Genomic DNA, 21,780 nt, shown 5'->3' with positions numbered 1-21,780 from the left:
ATATGTTTTTATTGATTTCAGAGAGAGGGAGATGAAGATATAGATACATGATGAGAAAGCAACACTGAATGGCTGCCTCCTGCATGGCTCCTAATGGGAATCAAGCCTGCAACCTCTGCATGTGCCAGGAAGGGAAATCAAACTAGCAGCTTCCTGATACACAGGACCATCCTCAACCAACAAAGCCACACCGGCTGCGACCCACAGTATTTTTAAACATTACTACTGTTTTTTCATATTTATGAACCACCACAATTTACTTCTTACATTGGGTATTGAAGAGAACACAAAGCATTCTAAAGTCCTCAAAATGGTACAACATTTCTAAATAAAATAGAGCGAATAATTTAAAAATAAATATTAGGGGATCTTCATTCACTAACTCTAAAATCACTACCCAGTTAAAAGTAAAAGAGAAATTTGACGTGGAACTAAATCAGAACTCAAATTCATTATTCTTTCTAATACCACCAGAAATAATAGTTACTTTCTCTTGGGATAGGGAGGGGAAGTAGTTCCACTAAAAAAAACAAAAATTTGTATTAATTTCAAAAGAATTGCCTCACATGCCCTTACCACCTTGGCTCAGTGAATAGAGTGTCCGCCTGCGGACTGAAGAATCCCAGGTTCGATTCCAGCCAAGGACACGTTAAGTCTGCTGCAGAAAGTCACCCCATGCAACAACAGAACCAACAACAGGAGCAATTACCAAAGGAGATGTGGTGTGATCATGTGACTAATCACTGGCTAAACATTGTTTACTAGCAGTAACTCTTGGATTAAAGTATGTAGACTATAGTTACAGATATGTAATGTTTACTGATGTCAGTGAAATTACTACAGTGTTTTTTCCAACATATGGCCTATTCATTAAAATTTGTTAAAAATAACAGTGCAGCCCTGGCCAGTGTTGCTAAATAGTTAGAGTTCTGGCCCCCTGCACTGAAGAGCCACATGTTCAAATCCTGATTAAGGGAACATATTTGGGTTGCAGGTTAGATCCTACTCCAGTCAAGTAGAATTTGGGAGACAACCAATTGATGTGTCTCTCTCACATCAATATTTCTCTTTTTCTTTCTTTCTCTCTCTCCCCCCATGCCTCCCTCCCTTCCACTCTCTCTAAAAATCAATGGAAAAAATATCCTTGGGTGAGGATTAATAAAAAAAATAAAAATCAATTAAAAATCATTTTTAAGCCGAAACCGGTTTGGCTCAATGGATAGAGCATCGGCCTGCGGACTGAAAGGTCCCAGGTTCGATTCCGGTCAAGGGCATGTACTGTGGTTGTGGGCACATCCACAGTACGGGGTGTGGAATAGGCAGCTAATCGATGATTCTCTCTCATCGATGTTTCTAATTCTCCAACTGCGTGGACCAGACGTTCTTCGAACTGGAAATTGTCTTTGGTCTGGAATGCCATGGCAGAATTGTTTGTCTGATCCTTCTGCTGCTCTCTGTAAACTGTCCCTATGAGAGAGGCTCTTGCTTTCAGGCCAGCACTGTGGAGACGATGGGAAGGAAGATGAGTCTACCTCAGATGCTCACTAAAGCTGATCTTATTGCCCTCTTTAAAAAACATTGCACTGGTCAGGTAGCTCACACCATGGCAATTACCACCTCTTAAGTACAACAACTCTAAAGTAGGCTTTACATTCTGGACCCTACTTTATAGCTGAAGTGAGGCTTAGAGAAGTTAGGAACTTAACCTAATGTCACAAAGTGTGGGAGCTATGAAAATGTAGGTCCAAATAACTACACAGTCATTGCTCTTAAGTAATGCTCTGCACCATCCATACACAGGTACGTCAGAGTTACTTCTGGTTTGGTTCTAGACTACTGCAATAAAGTGAGTCACATTAATTTATTTCCCAGCACATAAAAAAGTTAGGTTTAAGTCTATTTAGTGTGCAATAGCATCATGTCTTAAAAAAACAAAGTATATACTTTAATTAAAAAATATTTCATTGCTAAAAAAATGCCAACCATCATCTGAAACTCCAGAGAGTTGTCATGATTTTACTGATGGATGGCCTTGTCTCCATGTTGATGTCTGTGAAGTGCAATAAAATGAGGTGTGCCTGTAAAGACAGACATTTCCCACAAGTCTCAATGGGGAACAGGGGGTGGCCATAGACTCAATATTTTTGACCCACGTTGGAATTTGTTATTTTTGTTTTGTTTTTTTTAAAAAGTTACCAACATGTAAAATTTGAGAAATTCTACATAAAAATCTGTCACTTGATCTTTTGAAGCATCAGGACATCTGGCAGCCTGAGCCTATACTCTCACACGGACAGTTGTTTGGATTTGAGTGTCAGCCATCTCCTCTGGATGTCATTCTCCATTGCTCAAAGTGGGCTTCCTTCACCAACTCATTACATGCCAGGCCCTGTGGGATCTCACTTTGTCACCTATTAGCCATGTATGTCCATATTCTTAGATTTTTGTTAAAGCATTTCCCATAATTGTTTAGGAATTAGAAAGTAAATTTATATGGTGTCAGATCATAAGTTATATAAATGCTTAATCATTTGATTGTACACCTAAAACTAATATAATATTGAACATCAACTGTAATTGGAAAACAAAAATATATTTTTTTAAAGAAATACACACTGGAATTATTAATAGAATGGCCCACTTTAAAGCCCCATTTTTAAGTTATACAAATAAATATATATGGACTTTAATAGATTCAGTTTTATAAACATGCATATATATAAACATAATTATTTTTCTAAATGCATATTACAGCTTTATTTACTTAATAATACATATTTATTGATTTCAGAGAGGAAGGGAGAAGGAGAGAGAGAAAGAGAAACATTAATGATGAGAGAGAATCATTGATTGGCTGACTTCTACATGTCCCCTACTGGGGATTGAACCTGCAACCCAGGCATGTGCCCTAATGGGGAATTGAACCCAGGACCCTTCAGTTCATAGGCCTATGCCCTATGCACTGAGCCAATCCAACCAGGGCCATAATACAGTATTAAGAAGTTATTTGAGCACGTATTGATTTGAATCTAGAGGTGGTTTGGAATGCTACACCAGCAGGAACTGGGGATAGACTTTTATAGAGAATATGCGGAAGCAAAGAGAGGAAATGGTTGACTGACTACAGCTTGAAGCCAAGTTGGCTGTTTGAGATTGGTTGTCCTGAAGTTTTGATTTCATAATCTAGAGGCATTTACAGGCTTAGATTTGGGTGTACTTATTTCAGCAGCCACAGCATTAGAGCCAGCTGAGTGATGGCCTCCCAGCTTAGTAAATTTAACTCTTGAGGCTCAGCTCAAGAGTCACCACCTCTTCGATGCCTTTCCTTTTCCCCACCATCCACCCAGAGGTAGAACTTAATCTTCCCTCCTTGACGCTCCCAATGTGATCTTTACAGATTTCCATCATTTTCATTTTTCTTCTAATATAGGTCTATCTCTCCCATTGGCTGATAAGCCCTTCAGGACAGGGACTATGTGTTATTCACTTTGGAATTTCCACAATTTTCACAGTGCCTGGGACTTAGTAAGTGCCATTTTAATTTTAAAATATATGTTAGGGGATAAATATTATAGCAATACATTATTCATTATATTCCTTATAATGTTTACTATGTGCCAGGCCCTATTCTACATGTGTCATAAATAATAACTACTTTAAATCTTTATAGCCCTAAAGACAGTTCCATTATTATCCTCGTATTATAGATAAGCAAACTGAGGCACAAATTAAATAACTTACCTGAGATCACACAGTTCATAGGCCACAGAACTAGAACTTAGTCAGCTTCCTAAATCCACAGATAAACCACCATGCTTTTCAAGATGGCATATTAGATAAAATTTTAAAGTAAAACTGATGAAATCTAATCTTTTCATTAAGTAACAAATAATTATCTACACATCAGTGGCTATTTTAGAAGTACACATATACAAAGGATATATGTTATTTTGTTACTTTGTTGACAATTGCCAACTATCTAATTTTTTCAGCACTGAAAAGAATGCTGATTATGATAAAATGGAGAGCAAAACAAACCCAGTTCATGCCTATATACTTAAAGGATATTGAAAAAAATGTTTAAGGTGAGGTTTACGTCCATTCTTCCAACAAATATTTACTGAAAGCCTTATGTATAGAGGCAGATAGAGTACAAAGTAAAACTAATTCCTCACATTAAAAAGCTCACAGTCCAATGGGAATTATAGACAATATGGAAGTAAACAAATTAATATACAATATAAAGTGTTATAGAGAACAAGAAAGAAGAAGCTTGCTGAAATAAAGAAGGTCAGACTATATGGAAAACAAGCTATTTAAATAGGTTGGTCCCAGAAAGCTTTATTGCAGAAATGCCACTTGAGCTAGCCTTGAAGAACTGCAGTCAAGAATACACTAAGAAGAAAACACAGGCAGAGGACCTAAGGCAGGAAAGCATTTGACATGTTGGTGTGTTTGAGGAACTGAAAGAAGAACAACATGGCTTTACAGTGACAGGAGATGCATTTGAATAGTTTGGGCCATATTACATAGAGGCTTACCAAACTAAAGCACTTGATTTCAATTCAAAAAGTAATGCAAAGCCATTTTAAGCAGTGTTAAGCCGAGGAATAAAGTGATATTACTTCATGTTTTTAAAAACATGTCTCTGACTTCTGTATCGAGAATAGATCAAGGAAGTTACTAGAAGGGAAACTTGTAAGAAGGCTAATCCAGTAGCCCAGGTCAGCAATGATGGAGGCTTAGGTTAAGGGTGGTAGCAGTGTAGGTGAAAAGAAGAGGACAGATCTGAAACATACTTTGATGGTAGAATCCTGACAGCATGCTGAAAGAAAGAAGATAAATGGTATCACTTCAAGGTCTTCAGTATGACCTTTTTATTTTGTTCAGAACTGTGACTAAGCCCAATAATCATATATTCAAATCTTTGTATAAAAATATGTTTGAGTCCTGGCCAGTGAGGCTCAGTTGATAGAGTGTCAGCCCACAGACTGAAGGGTCACACGTTTGATTCACAGTCAAGAGCATGTACCTGGGTTGCAAGTTCAACCCCATCCCTAATCAGGGCGCATGTGGGAGACAACCAATAGATGTGTCTCTCTCACATTTATGTTTCTTTCTCTCTCTGTCTCTCCTGCCCCTCCCCTCTTCCAGTCTCTCTGAATCAATGGAAAAATATCCTCAGGTGAGGATTTTCTCTCTCTCTCTCTCTCTCATACACACACAGACACACACAAAAAATGTTTGAATAGGTTCTCAAAAATTCTCAATGACCCTCCATCCGCTGATAACCAAATAAAGCCCATGTTTCTCAGCCTATATTCAAGACCCTACATAAAAGTCCCAAATGCTCTTCCACAATAGTCTACTCCTATTACACATGTCTTATTCTAAGAGCAAATCACTGCCCTTCCTGGTTCTTATAATATTTTCCTGCCACTAGTTTATTCTAGCAATCCTTCTGTCTGAAAGCGCCTCCTGCCTTCAAAATGCTACTTGCCTAAACCTATTTAATGTTTACAATTTCAAGCACCACTTCTCTCTTACATAACTGGACAAAATAATTACATAAGATGAAGTTCTATGGCTGGGGGACGGGAAAGAGAGGAACTCTCCCAAATTCTCATAATATATGGGATCCTTTTATTATAATTCTCACATTCTTTGGCAGAGGATAGTACTGTTCTTATCCTCAATGACATTTACATAATCATTTAAGGTAGGCACTGTATCCTTTTAATTTCTGTATCTCCTAAAACTAAGGCATGGTGTCTTTTAGAAACCTTAAATGCCCAATTTGTTTATCTGAATTGAAAGTCAAATATCTAAGTTATTTTTAAGTTATTCACTGATGTCTCCAAGCTTGTTTCCTTTCATTATGAATGCCTGTATTTATTTTTTCACTTACTCGCTCACTAAAACATTTTCTCATAAATAAGCAATGTGCCAGATAGTGAGGATAAAAAAAGTAATAAGACATGGTTTTTATATCCAAAGAGTTCAGAGTCTAGTGAAGAAAGACATAGGGTGATATAACTATGCTGTAGTAAGTAAAACAATCAAGTATATACATGCTTAAGCCATCTTTTGGGGAAGGTTAGAAGTGGCATTGTTCAGAACAGATTTCTAGAAAAGTAACAAGTAAAATAAGTATTATTTATCAAGTAGAATAGGAATAGGAAGAATATCTCAGGCCAAGAAGACAGAAAAATTGATGCCACAAAAGCAAGTATCACTTAAGTGAAAATAACTGAACATTACCAAAAAACTGCTGAGGACTTTGTTCTCCCCCAAATTTCCATTTTTCAATCAACTTTTAATGTTATCTATAAGAAATAACTAGAATATATAATTTTAAAATTAAGTTAATAGCAAAGTCAATACTTGCCTTAAACTTCATCTGATACACGTTTATCTTTAATAAATAGCTGTTAAGACTAATAGGTTTTCTTCTTTTAAAATATCTAATTTTTATATTCTTGGTTTAAAAATAATTATATTTTAAAATTTAGTAAGAAAAAAAAAATTAAAGAATGCTCAATAATTTGAATCAGTTATAAAAGCTAATATGTGCTGAGAGTACCTACCCTGAGCCAAGTACTGTCCTAAGCAATTATATGTATTAAGTCATAAACACTTTACAACATTCTTAAATGACAGATAATATCACTATTTTCTCCTATTAAGGGAATTGAAATGAAAGGAAATGAGGTCTGACTCAATACTATAGTTGTGAAAATTAAAAGTTAAATTTTTTAATGAACTACATTATGATCAAATAACCATCAGGCACACTAAGAAGAAACCATAGGAGAAATTAAATATATAAAAGTAACATCTCTTACCTGATTAACTTCACTTTGGAGCTGTAATCCATGCTGCTCCTTTTCTTCTCTCTGTTGTTGTAGCTGCTTAAACTCTGCCTTAAGATGCTGGTACTTGGTCTCTACTTCTAATAATTCTTCTTTGAGTTTTTGAGTAGCTTCTCCCTTTTCACCTAATTCTGCCTGTATTCTCTGCAGTGTGGTTTCAGAAGCAGATAATCTTGACTGAAGTTGTTGACAATCTAGGTCTTTTTGATGAAGACTTGCTTGTATATTCTTTTTACTCACACATTCATCATTATGCTTCTCTTCTAACTGAGTATAGTCCAGTTCTTTCTTCAGCAACTTTTCAGTCAAGTTCTGAAATATCAATTTAACAATTTTTCCTTTTCTAGTATTTTAATTATTCTAATTATTCGAAGAATGTATACAGCAATATCATCTCCTACTAAATGTTTTAGTCAACTGAAACCGGTTTGGCTCAGTGGATAGAGCGTCAGCCTATGGACTAAAAGGTCCTGAGTTCGATTCCGGTCAAGGGCATGTACCTTGGTTGCGGGCATATCCCCAGTAGGGGGTGTGCAGGAGGCAGCTGATGGATGATTCTCTCTCATCGATGTTTCTAACTCTCTATCCCTCTCTCTTCCTCTCTGTAAAAAAAATCAATAAAATATATTATAAAATAAATGTTTTAGTCAATATTACAATATAAAAACAATGACAATATTTTAACAAAGAATTCAATTATTACATACTAACTTAATACAATTTAAGAATTACTAATGCAATTTTGACATAAATAAAAACCCTAAAATCTACTATATTCTTTAGGATAAAAATATTTATATTCTCCCATTTGAGTTAAAAATTAAAATTACCCTTCAAGCATCAAAAATTATCTTGGGTAACAATGCATTGTGGCAACTATCATTTCTGGCTTTTCTAATAAGTATTTTAGCATAATAAATATCCTTCACTGCTCTAGTATGCCTGATCCTACTCATTCCTTATTTTTGTTCTTTTTTAAAAAATACATTTTTATTGATTTCAGAGACAAAGGTAGAGGGAGAGAAAGAAAAATCAATGATGAGAGAGAATCATTGATAGGCTGCCTCCTACATGCCTCCCACTGGGGATCGAGCCCGAAACCCAAGCATGTGCTCTTGACTAGAATCGAACCTGGGACTCTCCAGTCTGCAGGCCAACACTCTATTCACTGAGCCAAACCAGCTAGGGCCTTATTTTTGTTCTTGATAAGGATCATTTTTAAGAGTCATAAGTTAAAGACTAATTGAAATGTCTCTCTAAGTATATAAATAGTGATTTAAAAATATCACTTACCTGCTTTATATTTTGTTAGTTTACTTAATACTATCAAGTACAAAATGTAAAAATGATACCACCAATCAAATATATGAATCAACAAGACTAATCAGATGTCAAAGTCTGGTCTCAGTGGAGTTGTTACAATTAATATTGAACACTTTAAATCAACATATTTACACACAAAATATGTAGCGGAATTTTGACTCAATTGGGATAAGAAGCCACTAAAAGCACCAGAAGAGTCAATCCATGGACATTTATTTTACTCGGTTTTTATATTCAATGTGCTAGAAGGGAATAATATAAAAATGCTAGGGAACAATCAAAGCCTCTGGCCTTTAAACAGATTACAATCTAAATGAAACACATACACTGAAAAATACTTTTCTAAGTAAGTTAAAGCATGATGTGCAAGCAAAAGTAGATTAATACAAAAACTGTGTCAAATTTAAGTGCATAAATTTTTACAAAATAAAATGGGCAAAGTCAGGTGAAGCTAAATAGTAAATTCCAATCATCTAGAAATAAAGTTTGAGTTGGTAAAGTGGTCAGAGGAGTTAAGTAATAGGTATACTTGACTCATGCCATCTGCTCTACAAAAAGACAGAATGGAAACAGACAAACAAGTTGCATGTGGAGAAACAGTAAACACTATTACCTCAGAACAGTAATAAATCTAGGTACCAAAGGGAGAAAGATAGCAGTAATTTACCTGAGAAAAAGTACATTAATGTAAATTATCAAGTAGAAATATAATATCAAAAAAAGCAGAAAGATAACAGAAGCAAATATAAGACTATTTTTTTATATAAGACAAAATGGGAGAAACCTTAGAGATAAGAAGAGCAACAAGAAGTTCGTAGCAAAATTAGCCAAGAGATGTATACCTTGACCAACCAACAGAATAGAAATAGGACGTAGAAGAGCCAAAATACTAGAGAAAAAAATGAATACTTTTAAGTCAAACTATGTTAGAAAAATTATCTTTTTATAAACATTTTTATATTACTAGTTAGTAAATGCAAATCTTTCTTGACATAATTTTACATTTTCTCTTTTAAGAAAACAACATTGATTTTAGAATTTGTAGGCTAAGTCAAATCTATTTGTTGATCTATAAATGTACTGGATCTTTTTATTTTTTTATTTTTTAATATATATTTTAGTGATTTTTTACAGAGAGAACGAGAAAGGGATAGAGAGTTAGAAACATCGATGAGAGAGAATCATCTATCAGCTACCTCTTGCACACTCCCTACGGGGATGTGCCCGCAACCAAGGCACATGCCCTTGACGGGAATCGAACTCAGGACCTTTCAGTCCACAGGCTGATGCTCTATCCACTGAGCCAAACCGGTTTTGGCTGTATTGGATCTTTTTAAAGAAAATTCTAAGTTATTGAATTTCATGAATACAACCATGGTCACAAATACTGAGAACTTGAACAAGATATAATTTTAAAACATGCTACAAAAATTAAGGCTGGTAATAGGTTAGTCTTCTTCCCCACAGGCTTACTTACAAAGTGACCAAGTAGTCCCAACAATTCCATAAGTAAATGACTCCTCAGACAGCTTCCTTCTTTAAAAAGTGAAAATAGATAACAACCATTGATTATTTAAAATCCACTTGTTCTAAAAAATTAATCAAAATCTACCTGCTTTATTGCAGAGATGGGAGATGATTAAATCTTCTTTAAAAGAACCTAAACCACTTTGTTTTGTAAGAACCTAATCCACTCACACTATAATTTTTTTCAAGCAAAAGTCTAACTATATTTAATACTACAAGCATTTCATTTTTATTATGGTCTTCCCATAGAATCAGAAATAAAAAAGTATAGTGCTTTTGAAAGTACAGCAGAATTCATTAAAGAAAATAATAATTGTACTTGCACTTGCACTTATCAATATAAGTTCTTACAATAAAATATGAGATAGACATTATCATCCCCATTCTAAAATCAAAGAAGCTACAATTGAAAGAACCCAATATGACTTGGCCAGTAGCAGAGTCACATATTACGATTCTAAGTCCAATAACTTTTTCATAATACAATTTAGACATTCAATGAGTCAAACTGTGCTCCCCAAAATATATCCTATTCAAGTTTAAATTATAGAATGAATGTTAAGCCTAACTCATAACATAATTATCATTTGGGTAAGCAAAATTCTTTCCTTCCAAATGTCTAGTCCTCTTTTGATTTTTTTCACCAATTGTTCTCTCAACATATTTTTTTTTTTACAGAATTAATTTCCCTATCTCAGGCTCCATTATTCAATTGTTACTTGCCCAGGTAATGAGAATGAATGGGGAAAAAAAAAAAAAAAAAAAGCACTTTTTTTAATGCTTGAGCACTTAAAAAGTGGTTTCAGGCATCTCATCTTATTTGTTCCTCAAAACAGCTTGATGAGAAAGAACAAACTGACCTATTTGTAGCTCTCCAACATCTCGCATTTTGTGATATTGCGTGTTCTCATGCCTCCTGTATATTTAACTAGCTCTCAAAATAAAATATACTTAACCCCTCTGCTGTGTAAAATGTTCTTTAGAATCCTTAAAGACTAATCTAAACCATTATGTCTTTTATAAATCACTTCCTGAGTTACTAGGCAGTAAGTTGGCAAAACTCCCACTTTGGTCCTGACCCAATCCTGTATCACAACATTTACCAAATAAAAAACTAAAGTGAACATTCAGTGAGGAGCTTACTAAACACCAGAAACTAGTCTTAGCACTATTAATTTTTTAATACTCATATCAATCCTAAAAGGCAAATGGATATACATTATTTAACAGAAGAGGAAAGACTTTGAGAAGTTGAGTGTCACAGCCAGTTGGTGCCCAAAACTGAGATTTGAACATGCCTTTGATCATCGTACTACACTGTTCATATCAATATACCATTCTGCAACACAGTGTTATACAACAATATAACTACTCAGCACACCTGGCCCCCACTTGGCTTATGAGCACCTTAATACTGGGACTGATGGAAAGAGGAAATCAATGAAAGATGAAAAGGGGATGAGAGCAGGATTAAAAAAGGCAACGGAGTAAGTGGGTGCTGCATGGACATGCTCCCAGGAATAAACTGGTATTACAACTAAAATACAGAAAAACTTCCTGAATAATCAAAGGAAAACACAGGAGAGAACCCTGATAACTGAAGACTGAAAGTGGAGACTGCATAGACTTGTAGGAGGGCAGAGGCGTGAAAGGGCTGCCAGTATGCCCAAAGACAGCAACTGAAGTCCACAGAGATATCTCAGCTGTGGTGGGTTGTCACTGAGAACTCTGGGATTTAATCCCCAAGCTGGGACTCCTGCAGAGAGTATCAAAACTGAGAAAAGTACCCACATAACATCTAGCTGTGCAAAGCAAGAGGGTACTGTCTGCAGGGAATAACAGCTAAAAATTCAGGCACCCTCTTAAAGGGCCAATGCATAAAATTTCCTGTGGAGCCATCCACCTTGTGCTCCAGCAAAAGAAGGGTGGAGTGGACTGGAGCTGTGAGAGCAGAAGTCAAGACTGGGGACTCAGGGTACAAAGCTCAGAAGGCAGATACCCTGTCACTTCAAATAATAGAACTGATAGTATTTGCCGTCAATGATAAAATTAAAGCTTTCAAATGAAGCTTAGAATTTTGGAAAACTGACCTAGCTGGTTTGGCTCAGTGGATAGAGCATCGGCCTGCAGTTTGAAGGGCCCTGGGTTTGGTCCCAGTCAAGGGCATGTGCAGGCTCGATCACCAAAAGGGATTGTGCAGCCAATCAATGATTCTCTCTCATCACTGATATTTCTTTCTCTCTCCCTCTTCCTTCCTCTCTGAAATCAATAAAAACATATATATATATTAAAAAAATAATTTTGGAAAACTTGATCAACCACCATGAGCATGACACTTCCTCATACTTGAAGCCTATTTTGAAATTGATAGTGATACTGATAAATGTGATCATCTGGGCAGTTTCACCAGTATTTGGGAGGTTTTCATGTCAGTAAATCAATATTTTCCACATTTGTAATACAATGTTATAAATTCATGCGTAGGAAAGATAGACTCAAAAGGCAAAATAGACTAATGAATTGTAATGCTACTACTAAGTACAAAAACTACATTGATATGGTTTCAGAGTCTACAGCGTAACTAACTTTTAAGAAACTATATTTTATCTAGTATCAAATTAAAATAGCTACAATTATCTAAAAAAGGCTATTAAGATATCCCTACCTTTTCCAACTACATACCTGTATGAAATTGAATTTTCTTCAAATAATTTAACCATGTTGTAACAGATTAAATTTATAAGCCGACTGAGAATCCATCTCTCCTGTAGTAAGCTAAATATTCAAGAGGTTTGCAAAAATATAAACCATTACCACTATCTTTGTTTTGAAAAAAAAAAACAATAACTTTTTAAATAAATGTTTATATTTAATTGCTAATGGTTTTTAAAAATAAATTAATAGATATTTTTAAATTTACACTTTAATTTCTAATGTTGTAAGTATCCATAGATGTAACTCGGAAAAATACCAGTAAAAGCTCTTTGGGGTTCATAACTTTGAGAATGTAAAGCAGTCCTGATGTTATCATCATAATTAGCTAGTTTATTAATACTTATAATAGGAAGAGAGCAAAGGGCAGGCCAAAAAGTATAAGCATGATCATCTGGGCAATTTCACCAGGAAGCTACAGCTTCATGCTCCCCAGGGAACCCCAGGGTCATTCTTGCAGGTCACTGGGAGAAGGGATCAAACAAAAGGGGAGAGAGGCACATGGTGAAGTCTGGGTGATGTAGGAAAGGTTCTTGCCTGTCAGTCTAGCCTGTGGTACAATGGATTGGCTGGTTGATGGACCCCATCAGAAGCAGGTAAAATCCTGAAAGGTTGATTGGTTAGTTTAAAGAAGCTCCTGGTTAAAAGCCCCAGACACAGTTCCCACACTCTTGCTCTTGCATTTGTACCCTTGCTCTGTGACCCGGACGTGCCAGTGTGCTCAACTGTTCTCTCTCCATAGCCATGTGGCCATGTAGACTACACATGCAGGATGCTAGACTTTAAAATGGAACAGAAATTCTGGGCAATGGCCTTAATTATGGCCCTGCTGAAGACAAAACTGGACTTCTTCCATGGCAAGATAGACACAGATGGAATCTTGGAGGGGAACCCCCTTAATTTTACATCATCAATAAAGCTTTCCACAAAATGCCATCCTCCTGGGGGGTGGGGGACAGTGTGGAGGGGAAGTTTAGAAGACCTTTTAATTGAGGTACCCCAAGAACTCCACTTCCACTGATATCAAGAAGTCTACTGACAAAGGGGACATCTGTAATACTTTCAACTACTATGAAGATAAATTAAAATTTTTTTTAAAGTCTATTGTAATAAAAATGTCTGAGAACTATTGGCCAAGGCACAAGTAACAAATTACCACAAAACTTAACAACTTAAAATTATATCTATTATTTCACTCTGCTTCTGAGAATCAGGAATCCAGCAGAAGCTTAGCTGAGTTGGTTCCACTTCAGGGTCTCTCATGAGGTTGTAATAAACTGTGGGTCAAAGCTGCAGTCTCTGACTGAAAAAGTTGTTAAGGGCAGAAGGAAGAAATAGAATAGTGGAGACTAGCTATAGTTACAAAAAAATATTAATCATGCTCTGTTAACCCTGATTTTTTTTTTTTTTTTGTACTGATTAAAGAAAAAACATTCTAACCTGGTTGGGAGTTGTATGCCCAGGGACCTAGGAATTAACCTGAAAATGGACTCCATCCTCCTTATTGAGAATAGCCTATTACTGAGGAGATAGATAAAAAGAGCTAGGCTGTCAGTCAGGGACTAGACCATGGTGGCAGGTAAGGGGGGTGGGAGGTAGGTTGAGGAGAGGAGAGAGGGAGGGGAGAGGGAGAGGGAAATGGGAGTAGAGCTTGGCAGACATGAAGCATGGAGACAAACAAAGAACCTAGAACTAGACACAGTTGGGTGGGAACCTGGCTGGGTGAGGAAAAGTAGGCAGTGATGTCACCTTGGACCTGAAGTGGCAGTCTTCAACCAGTCCCCACCACCCCACCCTTATAGACTGGAACTAGAGCTTTGAAATAATCGGATATTGCCAGAATTCTTTGAAGGGAAACAACCAGGAGCTAGCAGGGTTTATGGATATCCCTAGACAGCTCAAGCTGTAACCCACTGTAGGCCCCTTTTCTGCTTCCCTCATATGGCAGAAAGTCTATCTATCCCCCAATAAACTTTGTTTCCGCCAACCATTTTTGTCCTTGACTCCATTCTTTGATTTTTCAAGACAAAGAACTCAACCTACCATCCCATTTTCGTTTTTTGTTTTTTTTTTAATATATTTTATTGATTTTCTACAGAGAGGAAGGGAGAGAGATAGAGAGCTAGAAACATCAATGAGAGAGATGTTGTCCTGTTTCAATTGGAGGATCTGCTCCCAAGCTAATTCACCTAGCTGTTGGCAAGAGACTTAATATGTATAGCCAATTATGTGTTACATGCAACTGAGTCAGCTCCTATTCCTAGAGACCCTATAAATGAGTGATGTCCACAGTGTTCTAGCCTCAACAGCCCTCCCTAGGTCCAGTAGACTCAGGCCTCTTGCTTTAATGAAGCCAATTATTTTTTCCCTTCTACCATGTTCTTTTCTTTCTTGATTTCTCCCTTGTTATATTTCACAAAAATATTAAGTCAACAAATTTATCTTAACTTTGAAGATAAGTGATTAATAACCTTTTGTTCCACCACCACCAAAAAAGTAAAGAAATGGGAGGAAAGTACAACATACAAAATAAAGAACAAAACTGAAAGTCTCACACTTCCTGATTTCAAAACTTATTAAAAGCTATAGTAGTTACAAAACTTGGTAACATGAGATTTGGCAATGATCTCTTGGATATAAAACCAAAAGCCCAGATAACAAAAGTAATGAGGAGAAAATTGGTCTTGCAAGGCATGTCAGGTCATAAAAACTGTGAACAATGCACAGCCCTGGGGGGGGGGGGGGGGTCATTATCACTGGCTCCAGGACAGATTATTGGATATGGCCTGGGGACACACAACACCTGGGGGCCTTCCTTTAAGCCCATGAAAGGGGGAAGAACCATATCTGCAAGACAAAGACCCCAGAAGGTTATAAAAAGTGAAGCCCTCCTGAGTGTTTCTTCACTCTGATTGGAAATTATTCCCTGAGTCCACAAGTGTTAACAATCGGGGTTTCTCCCTTTCTCTAGAAAGCGTGCTTAGTATTTCTTTGGTCTTCTGCAACAGTAAAAATAGATGAATTATATCAAACTAACTTTTTTGCATCAAAGGTGTGATACTGTGATCTACACTAATAAAAGAGATAAAAGAGAAAATGCTAATTGACAGTACCTTTGCTATTCCCAAAGCTAACCAGAGTGAGTATGCAAATTAACCCAACAAAGATGGCGGTTAATTTGCATAAGCAGGTGCTGAGTGGCCTGGGTCCTGGAAACATCCTCCAGACCCAGGCCTCTCCTAGCCTGTAGGCCCTTGTTTAAGAGCCTATGAGTGCAGGTGCCAAGCAACTGAGGGTGGGGTGGGAACCTGTAGCCACTTGTGACGCCCGCAACCTGGGGTCTCAGACTGGCAAGAGCACACAGACCCATGCCCTAGCCTGGGGTCTTGGGCTAGCAGTGGCGCATGGACCCACACAGAGATCCCCTCCCAAGCCAGCCTGGTTCTCAGCCACTGAGTCACACCAGTCAGGCAGATATGGAGGAATCTTAAATGCTTCTTTTTATATATATATTTTATTGATGTTTTACAGAGAGGAAGGGAAAGGAATAGAGAAACATCTATGAGAAAGAAATATCGATCAGCTACCTTCTGCACAGTCCCCACTGGGTATGTGCCCCCAACCAAGGTACATGGAGCCCTTGAGTCTGCAGGCCATTCATTGCTCCATCCACTGAGCCAAACCAGTTAGGGCTGTCCAATATGTTAAAGAAAAAACCCTATCTAATAAAGAGGGAATATGCAGGGGAGGGTAGTTGGGGATGATCAGGCCCGCAGGGGAGTAGTTAGGCTTCAATCAGGCTAGCAGGGAAGTAGTTAGGGGGTGATCAAACTGGCAGGCAGAAGTGGTTAGAGGCAATCAGGCAGGCAGGCAAACAGATGGGAGCCAGCAGTCCAGAATTGTGAGAGGGATGTTGGGCTGCCTGTTTAGGTCTGGCAGTTGGACATCCCCCAAGGGATCCGAGATTGTAGAGGGTGCAGGTTGGACTGAGGGACACACACCCCTGTGCACGAATTTTGTGCACCGGGCCTCTAGTTTATAATTATGAAGCAGAAATTTTAGGGGAATATAGGCAGGCTTAGGGATTTTTTAGAATTGGGGTCCATGGAAAAACACAGGGCTACAGACTGGGAGAGGGTACATTTCCATAACACAAGGAAGTTAGGTGCAGTTAAATTTCCATAAGACAAGAGAGCAGCAACAGGTATATTTCCATAAGACAAAGGAACTGGAAGTAGCCAAGAAAGGTCTATATTTACAAAATAAAGAGAAGGAATCCCTTCATTCAGATGGAAAAGAAAGCCACAGGAATGGAAGGACTATGAGGGATAAAGGCCTCAGGAATCACCATAGTTATCAATTTGTAGGGGAATATTCACCAATCAGAGGGGATATGAGGACACAAGAACTTCAGCCTTTATAAAACATGAAAAACAAAAACTCAGTGAAACCTTTTCCCCCTCCCTACTTGGGGGTCCATTCTGTGGGACTCTTCCCTCTCCCCATGTGGGAGGCTGTACTTGTTCTTCAATAAATCTCTACCTTTGCTATACCACTTTCTGTCCATGGATTCATTCTTCGATTCTGGCAGACAAAGAATCTGGCTTCCAGTCCAAAAATTCCGTATCAATAAGAAATATACATTTGGTCTTCATTCCCATTTCTGGAACAGACTCCTAAAACCCTTGGAATCTTCTATGTTAAGATAAGAACAATAAAACAATAAATTTGTATTTTGTTTTTCATAATAAACCCCTTTCAACAACCTATGAGTTTATGTTAATGAAGTAATTTTTTTAGAAAACCCCTAAGGCAGGGGTGGGGAACCTTTTTTCTGTGAAGAGCCATTTGGATAATAAACATCATTTTCAGGCCATACAAAACTATCCACTTAAAAATTAGCTTGCTATAGTTGGTCAAACATTTAATTCCTTTGTCCCTAATGCCATGGTAGGGCCAGACCAAATGATTGCGAGGTCCTAAAGTGATCCTTGGTCTGGACATTCCCCACCTCAGAGACAGGGGCTGGAGGCTGAATTAATCTCCAAAACCCAAAGATTTAATCAATCTTGCCAAGATAATGAAGCCATCCTACAAACCCAAAAGTACAGGGTTTGGAGAGATTCTGGGTTGGTGAACAGGTGCAGAGAAAACAGGGAGACATGAGAGCTTTGCACCCTTTCCCACAAAACTTGCCCTTCCATCTGGCTGTTCTTGAGTTGTACTCCTTTATGATAAACCAGAAATCTAGTAAGTAAAATGTTTTTCCTGACTTCTGTGAGTCACTCTAGAAAATTCGTTGAATCCTACAAGGGGGATTTATAGCGAACTGGTCAAAATTATAGATAACAAACTAAACTTCCAATTGACATCTGAAGGAGGGGTGTCACAGTCTTAATGTATAGCATATGATGATTTCTCCACATAAGGAGTTTCAGAATTGAGGTAATTGTAGGACACCCATTTATGCCATAGAACTGCTAATCTGTGGAACATCCACACATTTGATGTCGGGGTATTAAGAGTAGAGAAAATATACAGAAGAGTTTTTTCTTTAACAAAAGATACAACAGAATGAAAAGGCAACCTAAGAAATGAGAGAAGCCAGAAGGTCACAGTTCGATTCCCAGGAAGGGCATGTGCCAAGTTGCAGGCTCAATCCCCAATAGAGGGTGTGCAGAAGGCAGCTGATCAATGATTCTCTCTCATCATTGATGTTTCTATCTCTCTCTAACTCTCCTTTCCTCTCTCTGAAATAAATAAAAACATATTTAAAAAAAAAAAAAATATATATATATATATATATGTATGTATATATATGTAAATATTTGTAAATCATATATCTGATAAGAGGTTAATACCAAAAACATAAAAAAAAAAAACTCATACAACTCAACAACAACAAAATAAACAACCCAATTAACATTATATGGCCAAAAAGCACATGAAAAGATGCTCAACATCCTAACCATCAAGGATATGCAAATCAACTATGATGATATTCCACCTTATACCCATTAGTATGGTAACTATAAACAGAGAAAGAAAGAGAGAGAGAGAGACAGAGAGAGAGAGAGAGCAATGTTGACAAAAATGTGTCACTGATGAGAATCCTTGTGCATTTATGAGAATTGATATGTACTATTGATGGTGATTGCCTCAAAATATTGAAAACAGAATTATTATATGATCCAGAAATTTTGCTTCTGTTCACATACCCAAAATAATTAAGAATTGAGTCTTTACATACCCATGTTCTTTTGATACTACTCACAATACCGAAAGACTATAACAATCTATCAACAGATGAAGAGATATGATATAGACATATAATGGAATATTGTTCAGCATTGAAAAACAAGGAAATTCTGACACATGTTACAACATAGATAAATCTGAAGAACATTATGCTTATGTAAAATAAGCCAGGCACAAAAGGACAAATACTGTATGACTAGACTTATCATTTACTTAAAAAAGTAAATTCATAGATATAGAAAGAATGGTGATGCAAGGAGTGCAGTGAATGGGGAATTGTTTAATTAGTATAGCGTTTCAGCTTTGCAATATGGTGAATTCTGTAGAGAGAACAAAATGGTGGTGCTAGTAAAGCCATGTATTCGCAGTAGGTTTGGGGCATGCTGGCATCAAATTTATAACTAAAATATAGAACAACCATTATTCAGAACCACCTGAAAGCTGGCTGAATGCAAGTCCTACAACTCGAGAAGTAAAGAAGAAAGCACAATGAGACTGGTAGGAGGGGCAGAGGCCCAGAATGGGCTGGTCTGACACCCATTTGTGCCATTATTTTAATCGGGAGGGAAATCTCTCTTCAGAGGCTATGCCTGAAGAGCTAGGGGTCCAGCCCCACACCAGACCCCAGCCCAGGGTTCCAGAACTGGAAAGAGAAGTTCCTGTAACAACAGGCTATAAAAACCAGCAGGGGTTGTGGCTGGACACAGAGGCTGCTGGAGACCCAGGTGTTCCATTTAAAGGGCTGGCAAAGGAACTTACTCAGACTCCCAGCACCCAGCAGCTTTGGGCGACTCAGACACCTATGGGGAGGAACTGGATTGTCTGGCATCAGGGCAGAGACTTGGGGGTGACTTTCTCCCAGATGGTCACTGACCCTATGCTGGGACCTCCCCTGTCACAGGGCTGACTGGTAGACATATCTGAGTTTCCATCAGTCTGAAGTTCACTTTTGGCTCCACCCAGGGGGTTCCCTGAGACTCCACTCCATCCAATTTTCAGTCACACCCAAGCTTTCTATAGAAACAGCATGTCCTGGCTCAGGCTTCATATTTTGCTAAAATCTCTCAAACAAGCTGCAGATGGTTACAGCATGCCCCAAACCTATCAATAAAAGGCCCAAGACCTAGTACTAGCACCAACCTGCTTTGTCTGGGCACCTCTAAGCAGCCATCTGCAGATCCCTCTGTTGTTCCTGCCAAGTAGTCCCAAGCAGTGGCTGACTTTGTATCTCCCTGGAGGCCCGAGAGCCAGTGCTCCTGGTGGAAAGCTTCAGACCACAGCAGATTACAACTCTTCACATCCACAAGTGACACACACAAGGTGCAGACTCAATGAGCATCAAAGCCCCACTGAAGCAAGTCCTGCTCCTTAGGGGTATTTCCTGCACAGTAACTCTCCCACTATAGACTCAGCTGGTCCTCACAGCCAACTGGCCTTGAGTTCAATTCCTACCAAGTGATGCCAATGGCAGTAAAGGCTCAACTACAAGACTGTGCATACAGCCCACATAGGAGTGCACCTAGAGTGTCCAGCTCAGGTGACTAGAGAGGCTAAGCCATTGGGCCCTATTGCAAATGTACTACACAAGGCCACTCTACCAATTCCAGAAGACATAGCAGCTCTACCTAATACATGGAAACAAACACAGGGAAGCAGCCAAAATGTAGAGACAAAAAAACATGTCACACATGAAAGAAATGGAAGCAAGCAAATGACTGGATACAGAGTTCAAAACTATGGTTATAAGGTTACTCTGGATCTTCATGAGATTTTCAAGGATTTTAGTGAGAATGTTAAAGACATAAAAAAGGACCACTTAGAAATTTAGCATACAGCTGAAAATGGCTTGGCTCAGTGGATAGAGTGTCGGCCTGCGAACTGAAAGGTCCCAGGTTCAAATCCGGTTAAAGGGCATGTACCTTGGTTGCGGGTACATCCCCAGTGGTGGGTGTGCAAGAGGCAGCTGGTCGATGTTTCTCTCTCATCGATGTTTCTAGCTCTCTATCCTTCTCCCTTCCTCTCTGTAAAATAATCAATTAAAAATATATTAAAAAAAGAAAAGAAATTAAGCATACACTAACTGAAACAAAGAATAATTTACAAGGATTCAACAGTAGAGTGGAGAATTCTGAGAATCAAATCAGCAATTTGGAATATGAGGAAGCAAAAGCACCCAATCAGAAGAGCAAAAAGAAATAAGAATCCAAAAATATGAAGATAGTGTAAGGAGCCTTTGGGACAACTTCAAACATACCAATATTAGCATCTTGGGGATACCAGAAGGAGAAAAGAGAGAGCAAGATATTGAAAACCTACTTGAAGAAATAATAATAAAAACTTGCCCTACTTGGTGAAAGAAATAGACTTACAAGTCCAGGAAGTGAAGAAACACAAAAAAGAAGTAACCCAAAGAGGCCCACACCAAGACACATCATAATTAAAATGCCAAGGGTTAAGGACAAAGAGAGAACCTTAAAAGCAGCAAGAGAAAAGCAGGTAGTTACTTACAAGGGAGCACCTATATGACTATCAGCTGATTTCTCAACAGAAACTTTGCAGGCCCGAAGAAAATGCAAGCAGCAGTCAAAATAATGAATAGCAAGGACCTATAACCAAGATTATTCTACCCAGCAAAAGCTCTGTTATAATTTAGGGTCAGATAAAATGCTTCACAAATAAAAAAAGTTAAAGGAGTTCATCATCACCAAACCAATATGACGGGAAATGTTGAAAGGTATTCTTTAAGAAGAGAAGAAGATACTAAAAATATGAACAGTAAAATAGCAACAAATATATATCTATCAATAATTGAACCTAAAAATTAAAAAATGAACAAAAAATCTAATGAACAAAAGAAACTGGTGAATAAAATAGAATCAGAGACATGAAAGCATGGAAGAGACTGACAAATCTCAGAGGGAAGAGGGTTGGGGAGGCAGGAAGAGATTAATCATTTCTTACCTACGGACACAGACAGTAGGGTGGTGAAGGCCTGGGGTTGGGTAGCAACCAAGTAGAGGGGAGCAATGGGGGAATAAAAGGGAGACATCTGTAATACTCTCAACAATAAAGATTTAAAAATATAACA

The 21,780-nt window shown here is 37.8% G+C and overlaps 1 protein-coding gene across 2 annotated transcripts in view; it reads right to left on the bottom strand.

The window, feature by feature from the left end:
- Nucleotides 1-21,780, bottom strand: part of EEA1 (early endosome antigen 1) — a 134,964-nt gene that overhangs the window by 50,544 nt on the left and 62,640 nt on the right. For both annotated transcript variants that reach the window (XM_084880321.1, XM_084880322.1), the window contains one exon: nucleotides 6,846-7,184. In XM_084880321.1, coding sequence (XP_084736447.1) covers nucleotides 6,846-7,184 — 339 coding nt within the window. The remainder of the gene's footprint in view (nucleotides 1-6,845; nucleotides 7,185-21,780) is intronic.

Source organism: Pipistrellus hanaki (assembly GCF_964339955.1).
Source record: "Pipistrellus hanaki genome assembly, chromosome: 3".
Classification (NCBI taxonomy): Eukaryota; Metazoa; Chordata; class Mammalia; order Chiroptera; family Vespertilionidae; genus Pipistrellus; species Pipistrellus hanaki.
Note: the sequence above shows the minus strand (reverse complement) of the source record. Positions and strands in the feature narration are given on the sequence as shown.